Source organism: Euprymna scolopes, chromosome 16 (assembly GCF_053919585.1).
Source record: "Euprymna scolopes isolate OS-2025 chromosome 16, ASM5391958v1, whole genome shotgun sequence".
NCBI classification, from domain to species: Eukaryota; Metazoa; Mollusca; class Cephalopoda; order Sepiida; family Sepiolidae; genus Euprymna; species Euprymna scolopes.
This window is the reverse complement of record NC_136497.1, coordinates 29,875,085-29,893,007: the sequence shown is the minus strand read 5'-3', so window position 1 is coordinate 29,893,007 and position 17,923 is coordinate 29,875,085. Positions and strand designations below refer to the sequence as shown.

The 17,923-nt window shown below is 31.8% G+C and overlaps 1 protein-coding gene across 2 annotated transcripts in view; it reads right to left on the bottom strand.

Annotated features, from left to right (window-relative positions):
• Positions 1-17,923, bottom strand: part of LOC145295916 (dynactin subunit 6-like) — a 150,654-nt gene that overhangs the window by 65,223 nt on the left and 67,508 nt on the right. For both annotated transcript variants that reach the window (XM_080141687.1, XM_080141688.1), the window contains exons 2-4: positions 16,285-16,349; positions 5,294-5,399; positions 2,783-2,862 (exon numbers count right to left, since the gene is read on the bottom strand). In XM_080141687.1, coding sequence (XP_079997813.1) covers positions 2,783-2,862; positions 5,294-5,399; positions 16,285-16,349 — 251 coding nt within the window. The remainder of the gene's footprint in view (positions 1-2,782; positions 2,863-5,293; positions 5,400-16,284; positions 16,350-17,923) is intronic.

Here is a 17,923-nt window from a genome sequence, read left to right as displayed (position 1 = left end):
CTTTGATGCTGACGAGATTAACTCAGGTCCATTGATGATAGTTGGGATAGAGCACACGCTTCTGTTCAGGATTCTGTTTGCAATTTGCCAAAACTGGTGGGAACCAAGCCGCTGCTCAGCTACTTTGGACTTGACGGACTGAGCATACAACTCTCTTGCATTCTTTATTACTTTCTTACAATGGTTGCTGGCAGTCCTGAAAGCGGCTTTAGTTTCCATACATCTATTACGTTGGAAACAGTGGAAAAAGTGATTTCTGTGCGCAATAGCAGCAGCACATTCTGGAGAAAACCATGGCTGGCTGTTAGGTTTTTGCTGGAACTTTTTCGAGGGTATGAAATTGTCCATACCTACAATTAACCATTCTGTCAGGTCTGATACTATAGACGACACATCCTTTTTAAACATGGAACGCAGAGGAAGATCCAATATAAATGTATGGAAACTATCCCAGTCAGCCATAGTGTATCGATATACTGTACGATGGAGAGGTACGTCTGAGGACTTATTACATTTCATTTTTATCTTAATTGATACAACTGAGTGGTCGGAAGATCCAAGAGGAGACAGAACGGAAACTGAACGTAGTTCAGGGCAAGTTGTGAGAAAAAGGTCTAGGAGACTTGCATACTGGCCGTCATTGTCGGGCACACGGGTGGGTTCGTGAACAATCTGAGTGAGGTCATAAGCAATGGAGAAATCATGACAGAATCTCCCCTCATCATCGGTCTTGTTTGAGTGGGTCAATCATTCCACATTGTGAACATTGAAGTCTCCCCATACGTGAATGTTTGCTGAAGGATATGCTGATAGAACTTGGTCAATTTTCTCAGATATGCTTTTAAAGATAGTAACTCCGCTGTTATGGGGGCGATAGGGAGTAAATATAAATGCCGTAGTGTGAGCTAGTGCTACTCTGAAGCACATATAGGGTAAGTTAGGATCTTCTCTGGAGATGTCCCTACCACATGGAAAGCCATCTTTTATATAGGCACATATTCCATGCCCATAGCGATCTTGGGGGTCAGATTTGGAAGTTAGGTTAGAGTATCCTTTAATTACGAACTCATTTAGGGAAATAGTCTGTCCAATTCCAGTTTCGCTTAAAAATAAAAGGTCTGGTTTAGTCTCCTGTGATTGGGCTTCAACCTCTGGAAGGTTAGAACGTAGACCCCTGATGTTGGAGAAGGAGACATGGTAGTGGGGGTCTACGTTGGAAGTTTCAGATCCGGGTTTAATTGTGTATTTTTTATTGAAACTTGTCATGATGGAATTTTGGAGTTTGTGGACTAGGTCGTCAGACTTGCTTAGAGCAGGACAGAGAGGGGAAACAAAGAGAGAAAAGTAACGAAGAATTTTTTTTTTTTTTTTTTTTTGTAGCACATGATAAGGTAAAGCCGTAACAATTACCCACTAGTATAGCATCAAGAGGCCCCACCAGAGACTACTGCATGGTCGAGAATCCATTCACCAAATGGCAATACAGCAGCCCCAGTACTTTGCGCCTGCTGATAGGACAGCCTCCTTAGTGGTTAATCCAAGGTTCGGGTCCCTATCAGGCGGATAACGTCAGACCAGATAAAACCTTTACCTCCAGCACCCTTACTAGTGACATGGCTACAAGGATAGACATAGAACAGAAAATTTCCGCCATCTCTGTCGACTGTTCACGCAAAATACTGCCAACCTAGAATACAGCTTTTTCTTCTCCCTTTGTCAGAAAAATCACTCATTAAAAAATGAGGACTGAGTGACAATTTCCCACTTAGAATAGAAGTCGAAATGAAGAAAAATATTGACATTTTGGACAGAGTAAAAACAAAGAACAAATTGCAACAGAATAAGATTTAACAGTAGATCTATCTACAGTCTACAGTGCAATGGTATTCTTTACAGTCATGAGTATTTACTTAAACATGGCTCATTCCATGTCAAATTGACAATTTTTTGGGGGGGAGGGGGGCACAAACCATGTCCGACACAAATCTTTTTCAAATTTGCTACACTTATAGATCTTCATGAGAGGAATCAAATGGCACCTGTTACACATCTCAAGGTCAAGGGGTTTGAGATATGACCTTGACCTTTTTAAAAAAATGTGAATTTTTATGGAGAAGTGAACAAATTTAAAAGACGATATGTCTGTTATTTATGGGCCTACAAAGTTCATTCATATATCATTTTAAAGTACTTGGATAGATTTACAATTTTATCTGGGGATATTTTTTTTCAAGGTCAAATTAAAAAAAGTTCACCTTGACCTTGAACCTGAATTATCTCAAAAAAGGTCATTTTAATTTTTTTGTACTTTTGACAAAAGATTTGTCTATCTTATTACAGTATATATTCCAAATTTCATGATGGGCTTTTCACTAGAACCATTCCTACAAGCGTTTTAAAGTGGGCTAAATTCAAAATGGCGAAATATGCCTGCTACTTCATATAAAAACACTTTGATATTTCACAATATGGTCATGTTTTATATCTTTGTAAAGCTATTTTAATGCTGATTAATATATACAAGTGAGCTAGTGTTACTCCAGAATTTATCCTTCTCTCAGATTAGTTGTTCTTTCAAGGCTCGAAAGTCTAGTCTTCCAATGGTATAAGTGAAAAACTGATGCAATAGTCCCAATAAATGGAACATTGCATACCAAGCAAAGTTCTCATTGGTAATGTAGCAGATAATTAAAAATGATTCAAACAAACTCAAGCATTTAAGTATAGACATTCATTATTTTGAGAATGTGCTGTAGAAAAATCAAAAATCAGAAAAGGATACAAGAACCAACTTCAAAGACATTGTTGTTACCAATAATCATGGCTGGAATTTGGTTGTCTTGTTGCGAATCTTCCTGTAATCTAAAATTAAAGAAGGAAGAAAAAAAACATCAATACATTTGCAACATATTACTTTAGAGTAATATGCATCTGAAGTGCAGTTGATGCTTCTATCCAATTCATTAACATGAATTGAACATAAAATGATACTTATACAGAATAAGACCATTATCATACGAATTTTCTGCTAGTTTACTCGAAACGCAGAAACGTGCTGAAATGTTAAACCAATAAAATTGAAGCAGTCAACGTCATTTAAGAAAACATTTATTTGCTATCATTAGTTTATTAGGAAAACAAAAAAATTATTTATCTTGATTTAGACAAAAATCAGAATCATAAAAAATTCATATAAAAATTTTTTAAAATTATAAAAAATTTTGCTGTCAGTTGTTTGTTATTGTAAAAATAAATATTCGTTAAACCTACCTGACAAGTTTTTGTTTTCTTGATTTAAATTTGAATTTACTTTAGGTTTCATAAAAATTACCTCATAATTTTTCTTTGTCACAAAAAAGAATATTCTTTTCATTTTTCAATTAATTTTTCATTTAATTATCTTCACAATAACAAATATATTTTTCATTGAAAAACATTTGCAAAAAAAAAACTTTCATCAGCATTTATAAAAACAAAAAAAAATAAAAAAACAAATACTGATATATTACGTAAACTGCCCAAAAAATTCTGACTATAGTATGGTCCGTATTCTGCATAAATACTAGTGATGGGACGATATTATACAGTTGCGATTTCAAAAAAAAAAATATATATCCATATGACTTGGGTGCATCAGCTTGAGTTTCTTCAGCTACAATCGAAACCGAAACCAAAATTTATGAAGAATTCTTGAGAAAATTATTTATTTAAAAAAAAATGGGTCACTGGAGTTCCATCAGCTATAATCAAAATCAAAACCTATGAAGAATTCTTGGTAAAATTATTTATTATAAGAAATGGGAATCCATAACAATTAAACAACAGTCACTCAGATGTAATTGTGACACACAAAATAAATAACACGCATGCTATTGTACTAATATATAGTATTGTTAAAAGTAATAAAAACCACGCTCCTTTCCTACTACCAACCCTAAGTACGGGTGGCAATACGAAAAATATAGCAATTACATGTGATTTTATTATTTTGCTGATCGGTCTTAGAATTAGTTTTAATAATTACTTAACTGCTTAAAAAATTATAATGTAACGAAATGGGAGCAGTTTACATTGTATTTATATGCACAACTGAACTCCCATTCTAAATTCTAAAATAACATTTCAATGTGTTCACACATAATCGCCTAAAAAGTAGAATCTCATGTTTTGGGTATTTTAAGTGTAAATGAAGGTTTTTTTTAAGTTAACAAACTTCTTGATATTTGCTCTTTATTCAAAGTTTTGATAAACTTGTGAGATTTTCAGCTATATTTTCACTTGTATCAAAACCAAACAAACTATAAGGAAACATGAAATATTCCAAAGGATGTGGTGATCAGACAAAACCAAAGAAAGACAAAAAATTCCAAGCATGTTAAATCTTTTTATATTTAAGTGTGAAGTCTCTAAAAGGCACCATATAGCCATTTATTAAATAGGGTGAGAAGTTTTTTTAAAATCTGTGATATTGAATAGGCAAGTTAACTCTTGAATATTTATTTTGCTTACAATAAAAACTAATAAAAACAAATTAAATTAAGTTTGGAGAGTCTACATCTGGGAATGGATTTTCAAATATGCTTGGAATAACTGCCACAGCTAAGGATTTTCTTGAGTCCAAAGAGGTGGCATAAAACTTTAATTATTTCAAAAGAAGTCAATGACAGATACCCCAATGTACAGCAACAAAATTTACCCACCCAACCTCGCCCAGAGCATTTAAAACTTTTTAATGATCATATGAACTCCCTTGGATGAAGGCACATCGACATTTTAGCAAATAGATGTGAAACGATTACAAAGGCAAGTTATCTCTCAATAAATGACTAATACATAAAATAAATTAAACTCTGCTAATCAATGTTAAATGAGATCTATAGCCCCATTCTGTGGACCTTCTCAGTCTTATGTTGTAAAGGAACAACTTCTAATAAAAAATTAAAAAAAACAATTTGTGCTTGTTTCATTTTTTATTTTAAAATTTTAAAGAATCGGTTTGGAATCAGAAATTAGACTAAATTTTCCAATTCCAATACCCCCAAAAGTTCTGATTTTTCCAATTCCTGATTCCGATTAATCGTCCCAACACTAGTAAATGACCATAAAACATCTAAAACTTTCCATTTATTTAGATAAAACCACATTTGTATAATAATAGTAATAAAATGTTGATACCAAAAAGTTATGGTAAAATAGGAAGTCAATAATGTTTTCAATATTTCGACAATATTTATATCAATCTGAAAATATGATTTGTAAATGAAAAGAGTTAAAAAAAAATGTAGCATCTCACTTGTTAATAATTTGAACACCTTCTTCAATCAGATTACTTTCACCAATTATAATTGGTCCAGCTTCAGCTATAATCTTTGCTCGTGGGTGAATAATTGTTTTTGCACCTGAAAATTAAAAAGAAAAAATATATAAACAATAAGCACAAGATGGTTTGCAAAGATTTTTTTAAACTTTATTATTTAATACTTAAACTGACAATTCACCAACAAGATTTGAAATCTTATTAAAATTACATTAGATGAAATTTCACTTTTCTGATTTTTATCTGATAACATGATCAGCAGTTCTTATGAACATGCAAGTTAAAAACATCATAAAATATACAAATTTTTTCCAATAATATATTTTAGCTTTTGAGCTTCACAAATGCACAAATATATATTACCAGATTAAAATAAAAATTAATGAAATGAAATTTAAGATTTAAAATTCAAAATATATTACACAAATTTAAATCTGAATTAGAGTAAACCAACAACAAACATGATCACAACTAGGCATACATATGTACATATACGAAACATGCAGACTAACAAACAAATATATAATACTCATTATATATATATTATACACATACACACACATAAATCTACTCACCTTCATTTGGATATATGTATGTACATACATGAAACTATATGCACACATCAAGCCTAACAAATATATATGTACAGGTATACTAATTTTGTATTATTCTCTGAATTTAGCTAAACTTTAGTTTTTAATTTGGTAGGGTAATTTTTTTCCAGGATTTTTACAGATGTTATATCTGTAAAAATCCTGGAAAAAAATTACCCTATATATATATATGTATGTGTGTGTATATACACACACACATACATATATATATAATATAAAGCTGAACGTCTGTGTGTGTGTGTCTGGTCACGAAAAGGCTCCTATATGGTTGGCTATTATAGAAAACTGATTACATATAATGATAGATGTATCGAGACACAGGAGTGGGTATGTTTGATCTGGCATAATGATTCATTAAAATTGTGGGGTCTGCGTTCGTGCCTAGTCCACAAAGTATGGAAATAAAAAATTCAAAAATTTAAAAAAAAAAAGTTTACAAGTGTTTTTGATATAGATGTACATAATAATACTTTGATAATGTTTTAACTTAAATAGGGATGGTATAATAAAATTGTGAGGTCTGCGTTCGCACCTGGCCTCCATAGAATGAAAATAGACACAAACTTTAATAAAGACTTTTCATATCTATCTGCGTAAGTATACTTTGATAATTATGTTTCAGTTTGAAAAAATATGGTATAATAAAATTATGGGGTGTTCGTTCACGCCTGACCTCCATAGAATGGAAATATGTCACAAAGTTTAACAAGGTTTTTTAATATAGATCCACAGAAAATTGTGATAAGTGTTTCAGTGTGAACAGGTATGGTATAATAAATTATGGGGTTTATCTATTTTATTTTTACTTTCATCATATTTTGCTTTTGTTTTGATACCTCCAAATTCGAAGCTATCTTTTTGGAACCCTTCCTTTTCATAAGCTATCATACTTTCATAAATCAGAATCCATTTTCTGTAGGCTGTTTTTGAACTCAGTCAATGATGGGTACTTTTGCTAATATATATATATATATATATATATATATATACATACATAGATGGCCATCTAGTAACAACCATATACATATCCACAAACAAAGCACTAGTACAAGTATTTAAATGTGAACCGATTTATTTTTAGTCCAAATCCAAGGTATTTTTTTTAATGATTTACTATTAGAAGATTAATTTACTTTAATCTCTAAAGATAAAATTAGATTTTTACTGATTTTTCACTCGTTTAAAGCTTGCATGTTTAGCTATACACTATGAAAATTGGCTTTTGGACCAATAGCATAGAAAACAGCAATTTTTTTTTTTTTAATTTCCAACAAACTAATGGTTTATGTGTCTAAATTAAATTGTTTCGGATATATCCATATATAATAAAATGACTGCAGAAATTTCCCTCTGGACCAAAGTATCATAAATTTGCAACAGATGCAACATACAAATTCAATAAATCGAAGCTAATAGCCACTATCTTATGTAGCTTTTGAAGTACACTTCAGACACATTCAGTTGTGATAATAAAATACTACATTGCATCCTACAAGCAACACCATCGCAATCGCAACATCTTTAGAGAAAGGAGTCCCTATCTTTCTCTCTAAATATTTAGTTCTACCACTGCTACTAGTAGTCACTGGGATGAATTCTACATGTTCCGCAGATTCTGGGATTACACCTTCTGTAACTGGCTTATACATACATAGACCTAACATAATCTTTCCAATTTCCAATTCATAAATATAAAGCTTCCTTCGCCAAAGTCCGTCCATTCTGATTGGTTGAGCTATGAAAATTCTCATATTCTGGAATCCAGTTCTTCACTTTATAAACAACCACTTACTAATATTAAATTATGGCATCACTGAGAGACATTATTTTGCCCAGTATCAAGTTCATTTTTTTTTTTAAATTAATTAAAATATACGGAAGTTTATTTGTTAATTCTTTTATCTTTTCCATGCGATTTGACAACAATTATAGGTTTTCCGGTATTATGATATTGAATATGCATGTAAAATTGTCGCCAACAACTAGTTTTCATGTTATAACGTTATGCTTCCCAACAGCTAGTCAAACAAGGCAGCAAGACTATTTGTCAGTGACAATTTTACATGTGTTTACAGATTACATGAAAACCTATAAATATTGTCACATTAAAGTGAATGTGAAAGGCGGTGAGAAACAAATTTAACTTTTTTTGAACCTTGAACATTACCTTCATTAATGCTATATAGAGAATATGGCTACATTGAAGATATTAACTCTGGACTAAATTGAAGAGGTTGGCTCCCAAACATTCGCATTTTTTTTTTTTATTATTATGCCGAAAAAAATTTAGAAGTTTATTGAACAAAACAAAACAAACTTTTTATTTCCGCAACATATTTCTTTTGAAATTCCGTAATTTGGGGGGGGGGGACAAATAATAAAAAAGACGTGATTATTTGGAAGCTAAACTTTTCAATATATAAATATATATGAAATGCATCATTTAAAACAGCACCAATTTACATAAGCACACAAAAAATAACAATAATCATGTATAAAATACATAAATGTTTATATATTTATGTACACACATTTTTTTTTTTCAATTTTGTCTTTTTTGTTTGTGAAAATCTGGCTATAGTTATCAATTTGGGCTTTTTGGGTCTTTTTTCTGAAAGATTTTGCTTCAAATATTTAGTAGAGTCTGGCAACCCAATTAGGGTAAGCTATTGGACACGTTTACCTTTGTAGAACTTTTAAAATACATATAACTTTCAGAAGGCAAAATAATAAAAAAAAAAAAAAGAAAAGAATTGGTGGACCTGAACAATGCTGCCCCTACCATTTACTTTTGTCTATTTTTCACATATTCGTAAATTTTTCAGGCAATTATCAGTGCTTATAGGCTTAAATTTGGAATCATAACATTCTACTACCTACTTTTTGGCCAATCTCATTAATGCTGCCACAAGCATTTCAATTTTTCCTTTTCAATTTTTTGCAAATTTCTACAGTGCTTATAGATTATATGCTTAGCTTTCACATTACCAAAATACCTTGGAAAAAATTGTCTACATTTTACCAATAGAAAAGGGAAACATTTAATGGCTAGGGACAGCATCAACAACTGATGTGGCGAGAAAAAACTGTGTTCCATTTATTAAAAAGTTATCATTACAACTTTTATCATTATCCCTGACTATTAGTCAGTCATTAAAAATACTACCTTAAATTTATTTTTTCATCTGAAAATTAAGCCTGTACTCAATGAGAGTTGCCAGAAAAAATTATCCTAGTGAGACATGAGCTTCAACAAACTATAAAACATTAATAATCAGTTGGAAATAAAAGTTCATGAACAAGGAAGCATGCAGAGAAATGAATGGTTAAGAAAGCTTGATCAAAGGAAGTTCAAATTTTTAGGCTATGTAATGAAGAAAATGGTCAGTTGGGTTCTAGAGGTCGATACATCGAAGGCAATAGCGACAAGGTCCATTGACGAAAAGGTGATGTGTGAAGGCTTGATGCAGAGGTGTGGGCATGACTGAGGACAGAATTGTTTTAAGAGATAGGATTGTCAACTTTCAATGATGATTTTTTCTTTTGGATATTTAATAGTAACTAGTATGTACCTTTGTCACCTTCTAGTGTTTAGAAATGTTTATAACTAATATGCCGTATGATTTTATTGCCATTTTTTTAAATTTTAAATCAAAACTCATAAAGCTAATACCATTAATAAACTATCACATCAAACATTGAAAAGTGAAAATATACTAATAAACAAAATTTTAATTATTTGACTAATGGATGATAGAAGATAAAATTTTTGGCCTTTTTGGCAAAGAGCAATATGTGGTGCTTGTCCAGAGTTATCCCAATATAAAAAATACTGAAAAATCTGTATTATGTACATATCTGTGATTGAAAGAAAATATCATAATCCAAATTTTATATATATAAAGTAGTAGCATTCATATATATGTATGTGTGTGTGTGTGTGTGTGTGTGTATACACAACTCTCCTATAGCCCACACCATTAAACCAATCATAACCAAACCTGGCATGATGATGGTCCCCTACATAGGGATAGTGCACACCATTTTTCAAGGTCAAAGTCATAGTTTATGTATGTGTGTGTGTGTATATATATATATATATATATATACACACACACACATACTCTCCTACAGCCCACACCACTAAACCAATCATGACTAAACCTGACATGATGATGGTCTCTGATCTAGGGATGGTGCACACCATTTTTTTAAGGTCATTTTTTGCGTGGCTCTTCATAAACTCCCCTACCTAGGAATGCTGCATGCCAAGTTGGGGTATCTTTGCTATATCTTTGATAAAAATGTGTTTGTGATACTAAATAAATGTTAACCATTGTTAATCTTTGTAATCATCTCAATTTTTATGTGTAAAAATATAAGTGTCAATTTTAATATAACCTATTTGCTTTCAAATTCATGGCTGCATTTCAGTCACTTCAGGAAGTAGTTAAAAAAATTTTTTTTAAACCTTAAACAATAGTTGCTTTTACAAACATTCACTTACTGCAAGGATGCCTGCGAAGCAGGTTCTCGAGCATACAGTAAAGACCTGTGCGAAGCACAGGTATCTTTGCTAGTGATACATAAATTCATTAAGTAGTTTAAATTAAAAAAGAAATAAAATAAAATTCTAAGCCTAAACGAGGAGTGACTGTTTTGTAATGTCATTTTGATAAGTTTCAACATAAGAGATAACTCCAAATAATTCAAACTTTTAAGATTTCGTATTCTTTCAATCTTGTAATGCCTACAAATTCCCATTATAATCATTATTTTATTTATGAAAATAAAAGTATTTTATCAATTTATGTGATTTTTGGAATATAATATTTTCTTTCCCTCATACATACGTACATCATAGAGATTTTTCTTTACTTTTGTTTGTCATATGAAAGGAACTCTGGACAAACACCCAAACTGTAGTATCTGTTCTGATACTACATTTAATCTTTTCTATTCTGCGTGAGGTTTATTCAAAGACTAATGGGTGGTATATATGAAAAAGGAATTATATTCAAAAGATTTCCCCCATTTGAAGTAGGTTTAGGTGACAGCAGGGGAAGAGATGGGAGACAAGTCTCAATCAATAAGCTAGGTACAATCATTTTCTTTTCAATTATTATAACAATTTCTCACAGTATTGAGGGGTTTTTTTTCAATGTTTTTTCTCTTTAAAAGAAGACGTGACTGCCAAACTCATCAGGTTTAAGCTCGTGATTTTTTCCTTTATTCACAAGCTTTGAATTCTTAAGTATTTTAAAAAGGATGAAAGAAGAAATCGATGCAATTCCACCTTAAATGACACTATAAAGAATTTGTAGGAAATACTCCATCAATATATTGCCAACACCTGTTGCCATTTGTCTTACATAATTTTTAAAACACATTAAAACAAAATTACTTTTTTATGTACATTTTAGAAATATAATCTAAAGATACTTTACTAGAAGGCTATAAAAATGTATGAATAATATACCCAGGAGTCGGAAAAAGGAAATTTGGTATTGTTTTATTTTTGAATCTTATTTGTCTTTGGTTTTCATTCTCAGCACTAGTATCTTATATGTGATGCTGGAATTTTACTATATTTCAAGTATATATCCCATTGTCAAGTGTTTATACTTTTTACCTCTAAGTCTTTGTATTGTGAAATTGTTGTTGGTCAGGTTATAACATTGTATAATTAATTAAAAAAAAAATTGTGATTAATTTCCAAACTATACACATTAATTTCCCAAATTACTTTCCACCAACCTGAGTGTTGGATCACCATTACCTGAAGAAATACAAACTTTCTTTAACCAATCCCAACTATATTTTTTATTATATTTCCTAAACAACTGCAGTCAGTTTCAACTAAAGTAAAATTAAGAGAAACACTTCAAATGTGCATGTTGGTATATGCATTCTTTAATGAAATAAAAGTCTTCTACATCCCCTATAATAATAAGTCATTTGAAGTAGGAAAAAAATTAATATTTTCAGAGAAAATTCATAAAAGAAAAGATGGAGAGTGAAAAAGAGAAAAACAGAAAAAAAAAAACAGTGAGAGAAAAAGAAAGATACAATCAAATCATATTGCTGCACAAATATTAGTACATAATGCTCTAATGATTTGGCAGACAAACTTTTTTTATCAAAAAGAAAGGAGGATTTTGATCCAAAACTAACATTTAGCAATTTCAGTGGAAATCTACTTTTTCCGATTTAAAAAATAAAAAAAATAAAAAATCAATAAATTCCACCAAAAAAACAGAAAATTCAGATTTAATACTATTATGATGATCTTCCTACTTGTTTATGTTATCAATTTCACAGGAGTCAAACATTTACAAATACTTTGGAACAATTCAACAGCTCCTGATGTTTTGCTTGCAACTGAATGTGATAAACCACTCTGGACAAGTTAGAAGTCAAGATGCCTGATACTCTCCAAAGGTTATTTGCTATATTTACTTAAATAGTTTTGGAACATCTTCAACATCCACAATTCTAGACAAACCTAAATTTACCTGATTGTAAGGGTCCTTGTAACTAGAACAAAACCTTTTGAACAATTTCTGGTTATTTTTACCATAATTACCTCACCTAATTCACCTTTCAAAATCAAATTCTTTTGGTTGTTTTGCAGTATTATCAGGTTGACAAGAAAGTTCTTGCAGTTTTTAACTTTTAAATACAGATGAAATTGATTAAAATAATCAACACACTTCCACCAACACAAAACAAGTGTATTCATGCAAGTAACGTAAAATCTTCCGTTCTGGTGGTGGTGAAGTTGCTGAAGGTGTTTTTGATATCGTTTAGATTTTTTTTTTTTTTTCTTTAAGTATTTCTCATGCAGAAAGTTGTCAAAATTAAAAATTCCGCTAAGAACTTTCTTCTCAACCTAATATGATCTTGTTCTAATTCAAAACAAATTCTCAAATTAAACTATGTTACACTTTTAATCTTTTCAACATGTCACTTTTGCCACTGTTCGTGTTCATGAAAATTAGGTTTACTTCTGCAAAAGATTCTGCAAATTTTTACTTTTGCTTTGAATTTTTTATAAACAAAAAAATTTATAAGCATTTTAAAATACAATTATTCCCCAAAATGCATTTTTCATATTTAAAAAAATATTTTTAGTTCAGTTTATTATAAAACATACATTGTAAATTGCTGTTGATCTCATTTAGTTTTTTCACAATTTAGAAACTTCTTATTGCATTTTATTGCTATATTGTAAAATTAAAATTCAATGTTAAAAGATCTCAATATTATATAAAAAGAACTTTGTGTGTGTGTGAGCGCGTTCATTTCTATGAACTCAAAAACAGCTGGGTCGATTTTTTGAAAATTTCACACAAAGTTACTTTATGTGCCTGGCAGTGTTCTTAGATAGGTTTTGTATCAGAATGTTTTTGATAAGTATTGATAATCAAAATAATCCAATGAAAAAAGGAAAAGGCGATTTTGACCAAAGTTAACACCTTACATAGTATAACATAACAAGTACATTTGAGAAGTTTTATTACCACACAAGTCCAAAGGCCCAACATATAAAATCAACAGTAGGTTCTTTGATATGACAGAGATGCGTTCGAAATGAAGGTTTTTGTTTAGAACACAACTAAAGTATGATACTTGACTTTTGCATTTTAAACTTTAATTCAAGACCTTATATATAAAAACAATTTTATAAAATCAACAGTACGTTCTCTGCAGTGCAATGTAGACTAACATGTACTAAGTAATTGTGGGGGGGCATGCAAAGTTTCCTCCTGGTGCACCACAATGGCTCCCCAACTAGAGCAGGTAATCAATCAATTTGATTAAAAAATGGGCGATCTCATAGATTTCAATGACAATAAAAATATGGAAGTATGAAACGTTCATTAATCATAATTCAATCCCGGCCAATGTCGGGTCTCCCTGCTACTAATTATTAAAGATTAAAATAAAAAATTCCACTTTGTATATCAATGTACTGATATTAAAAAAAAAATTATTTTTAAAGGAACTAAAATTAGTTTAAATATTTCCATACTGAGTATGATCTGTTTAAACAGCCTTGTCTAGCTAGAAACAGCCCCGCACATGCAAAGCAGTGGTAATGGAAGGAGGAAATGTTGAGGACATATGGAGAGAGGCCACAGTCTCCATCTAGGAAAGCAGACAATGACATAAAATATTTTACATTTACTTTCATTAATTCCATCAGTTGCGTTCTGCTTCATATGTTTCTATGACATTTTACAGTTCATTCCCATTTCCAGGTGGATAAAAGTAAGGACATCCCACATGACCATCTGTAGACACGTGTTTAGCTTTATTTTTTCAATTACAGCTCAGTTTTCACAACCCCTTTTTTTTTTGGAGGGGAGGGGGAGCGTCACCACTTATCAAGGCCTGAAGGCCACTCGAGTATAAGAGGTTAATAAATGTAAGATGGAAGTGTAGTAATCCTAATATTTCTATCATCATTTAGAGTGCTATGTAATGATACATACTGCCATAGAATATTGATTCTCTGTACAGAAAAAATGTTGTAATCATAGTTTTATTCATATTATTTGGATTCATCGGACTACTGTTCTCATCTTGAGTGTAATTTTCACGTTTCAGTCAATGTAACCTCCGACCTTCTTCAGGTGTATCTTATCGAACTCGTGAATGTTTCTGTTGAACTCGGGAATCGGACAAAATTTCGAGCAGAACCCTTTATTTACTTCATGGAGGCAGCATGCTCTTGTTCCGTCAGCCATGACTGGATAGAGGTCCTAAGTAATTCACAATTGTATTTTTTTTTTTTTTTGGTGCAGTAATTAGTGTACTTAGAAAAATCAATTGTAAAAAAAGTGATATTCTCCTAAAGGATGAAGGTTCAATCTTCAGTGTAGGCAACTGAAAAATACAATTACAAATTACTTAGGACCTCTATCCAGTCATGGCTGATGGAACAAGAGCATGCTACCCCCGTGAAGTAAATAAAGGGTTCCACTCAAAATTTCGTCCAAATTCCCAAGTTCAACTAGCTACAACCACTATCAACAGTTTCCCTCACTTTCTATCTGTGCTTATATCTAAACGCAAATTCTATGAACAAAGTTTCTTCCCTAGAACTGTCTGTCTGTGAAACTCTATTCCATTGGCATGCTTTCCAGCTGACTACAATATGGTCGTCTTCAAGTCCAATGTAAACAAGTTCTTGTTGAGCCACCCACGCTTAAATGATCCATTTCTACCCCATTTCCACCACTACTAATATGCTGTTATCTCCATGGCTACTGTACACTCATAAACCCCTAACCTCAAATGGCTTTTGGGCATTGATAAGTGGTGACTCATGTAAGAAAAAAAAAAAGGCTATGTATTTGCAAAAAGATTTATGCATGCCAATGTTATAGCGATGTGTGGATATTAATGCTACAGCTGATGCCATTACACAAACAATATAGACTGGATGCAGTACTTTTTTTTTTTTTTTTAAACTCACGTTCACCCTTTACAAAGCATATCGCCACTTGGATGTAAGGCCATGTTTAGGAAAGATTAATATGATATCTGTTTATGTTACATTTAAACTTCTGCATATCAGTAGAGTTAGGGAAGTGGGCAGCAGGAAGGGAATTCCAAAGTTTAGCTGCTCGAGGAAAGAAACTATTAGAATAGAAAGCTTTCTGGTATTTAGGGACCTCAACAGTAAAGAGGTGTGATTTTATTGCTAAGCAGGTTTGTCGAGGATATGTACAGCAAGGGGGGTACAAGTGCAACGAGTTCATCAGAGCACATTCCATTAAAATATTTGTAAAACAGGCACAGTGATGCAACATTACGGCGATGTGACAGGGGCTGGAGCTTAGTTGATAAAGTGAGACTGATTAGATTGACAACTCTTTTTTGGACTTTATCTAAGAGGGAGAGACTAGTGGTAGATGCACCAGCGTAGATGTGACAACCATACTCCATGCATGGGCGAATGGTGGCCTTGTAGAGGTACAGGATACTCTCAGGCATGAGTAGTCTTCTAGCTCAATAGAGGAAACCTACCTTCTTTGCAATGTCCTTTATGTATTTGCTCCAGTTCATATTGCCCGCAAATGTTAGGCCAAGAAGTTTGAAGGTAAAATTCTCAGGTAAGGTGTTATTTGTCATGGATATAGGCAGTTGGAGAGGCGTCTTGTAATTGTTAAAGGAAAGCAGCTTAATTTTACTAGTATTAAATGTTACCATCTATTTGCAGCCCCATTCCACTATAGTCTGGAGGTCATTTCCTAATAATTCTGCCATTGCCTTTGATTTATGTACGTCTGTTCTTCCCTCATGCAAGTTATAGAGCATGGTATCATCAGCAAATATACTTACCTATTGATATATCCCCTATGAGGTCACATTCTTTACAAACAATTGCCATTGGAGCAATTTTGATGCTGGAAGAAAGAAAAATGCATTCTTTTTTAAATAGTCAAATAAATAAAAAGAAAACGAAAATGAAAACAGAATAAAATTATGCAAAACAAAATAACATTATTTTACATTTATTTTTACATATAGGTTAAATAATATACATTTCTGACTTAGGAGTGAAATGTATACGGTGATACCATGGACCCCTCCTCCCACAGAGCCAAGACCTCATGCACATACAGTTAAGAATATTGACTTTGGAAATTATTCAGTGATTAGAAGTGAGATAAGCAGACAGACAAAAGGGAGTGAAAATCTATTGCACCTCCCCAGACAGGTGGCAACCAACAAGTTTTTTAAGAGTTTCTGGGTGGTCAGCTAAGAGTTGACTGAAGAGACAAACATAGTAAGTTCCGATGATCAGCTGGGCGTGACTTAGAGAAATACAGGATATTTAGGATTTCCAGTCAAAACTGAATATTAGTGTTGGGATGATTAATCGGAATCAAAAAAAGTGTCTAGTTTCCGATGCGAAAAACGATTCTTTTAATTATTTTGTTTGTCCACTTTTGTTTAAAATTTAATTTTTTGCTGCTGGTAGTAAAGATAAAAATGTTAAATAGTTATTGATTTTGAACTGCTAGTGAAATTAAAATCTATAGATCATCCCACAAGTGTACTTTATATTTGTGAAAATATACACACATATTACATGGGTTTTATGGTTATCTTAAAAAAAAAAAAAAAAACCTCTATAAATAGATAAATATTTAAAGATTTTTTTTTTTACAGAACCGGAATATGGTAAAATATTGGAATTGTCTCATTAATAAATATATTTAGCAGTCTAGGACTGGAATGAGAATTAGGAAGAAATTACATTGCTGTATACTTGAGGTTGAGGGCTCAAGCAGAGATTTAGATTAAGTTGAGCAGATGACAAGATCTGACGAGTAGATAACTTTGGGTGGATAATGATTTCCCTTGACTGAAAAATGATTTCAGTTCATCTTAAGTCAAGATTCCGGATTTGAAAGACTAGAAATCAACTGACATGTGGAGACTAGCAACAAAACGTTTAATAAAACACATATGCTTATTACGAACAAGTCATATACATTATATATATATATGAGTTTGTATATGAAAACGCTCACAAGAACAAAACACAAGTGAACCAATGCACATGCCCTCGACGATCAATAAAAGAGTGACATATCATTCAACATATTTTATGCATATGTTAGAGACTATACATTTGTATATATCTCCTGGTTTATAAAGTAAAACCTGTCAGCCCTTTATATTTTTTACTTAAATATATCTTTCAATTCAATGCATAGGGTTCGATCTGTTTATTTAGATATTTATGGCAAATATTGGTCTGTGTTCTTAAAGAAAAATTTATTTTGAATCAATTATAAAGAAAGACCATAACATTATGTAATCTAAAAAAAAAAAAAAAAAAGAAAAGAAAAGAAAAGAAAAAAAAAATTGACAGCACTCCCATGACATTCACATTATTAGCACGACTTCTTAACTCCATTAGGTTCTCTTTACTGGCATATACTTGACTCTTTCTTCTCCACAATCCGTC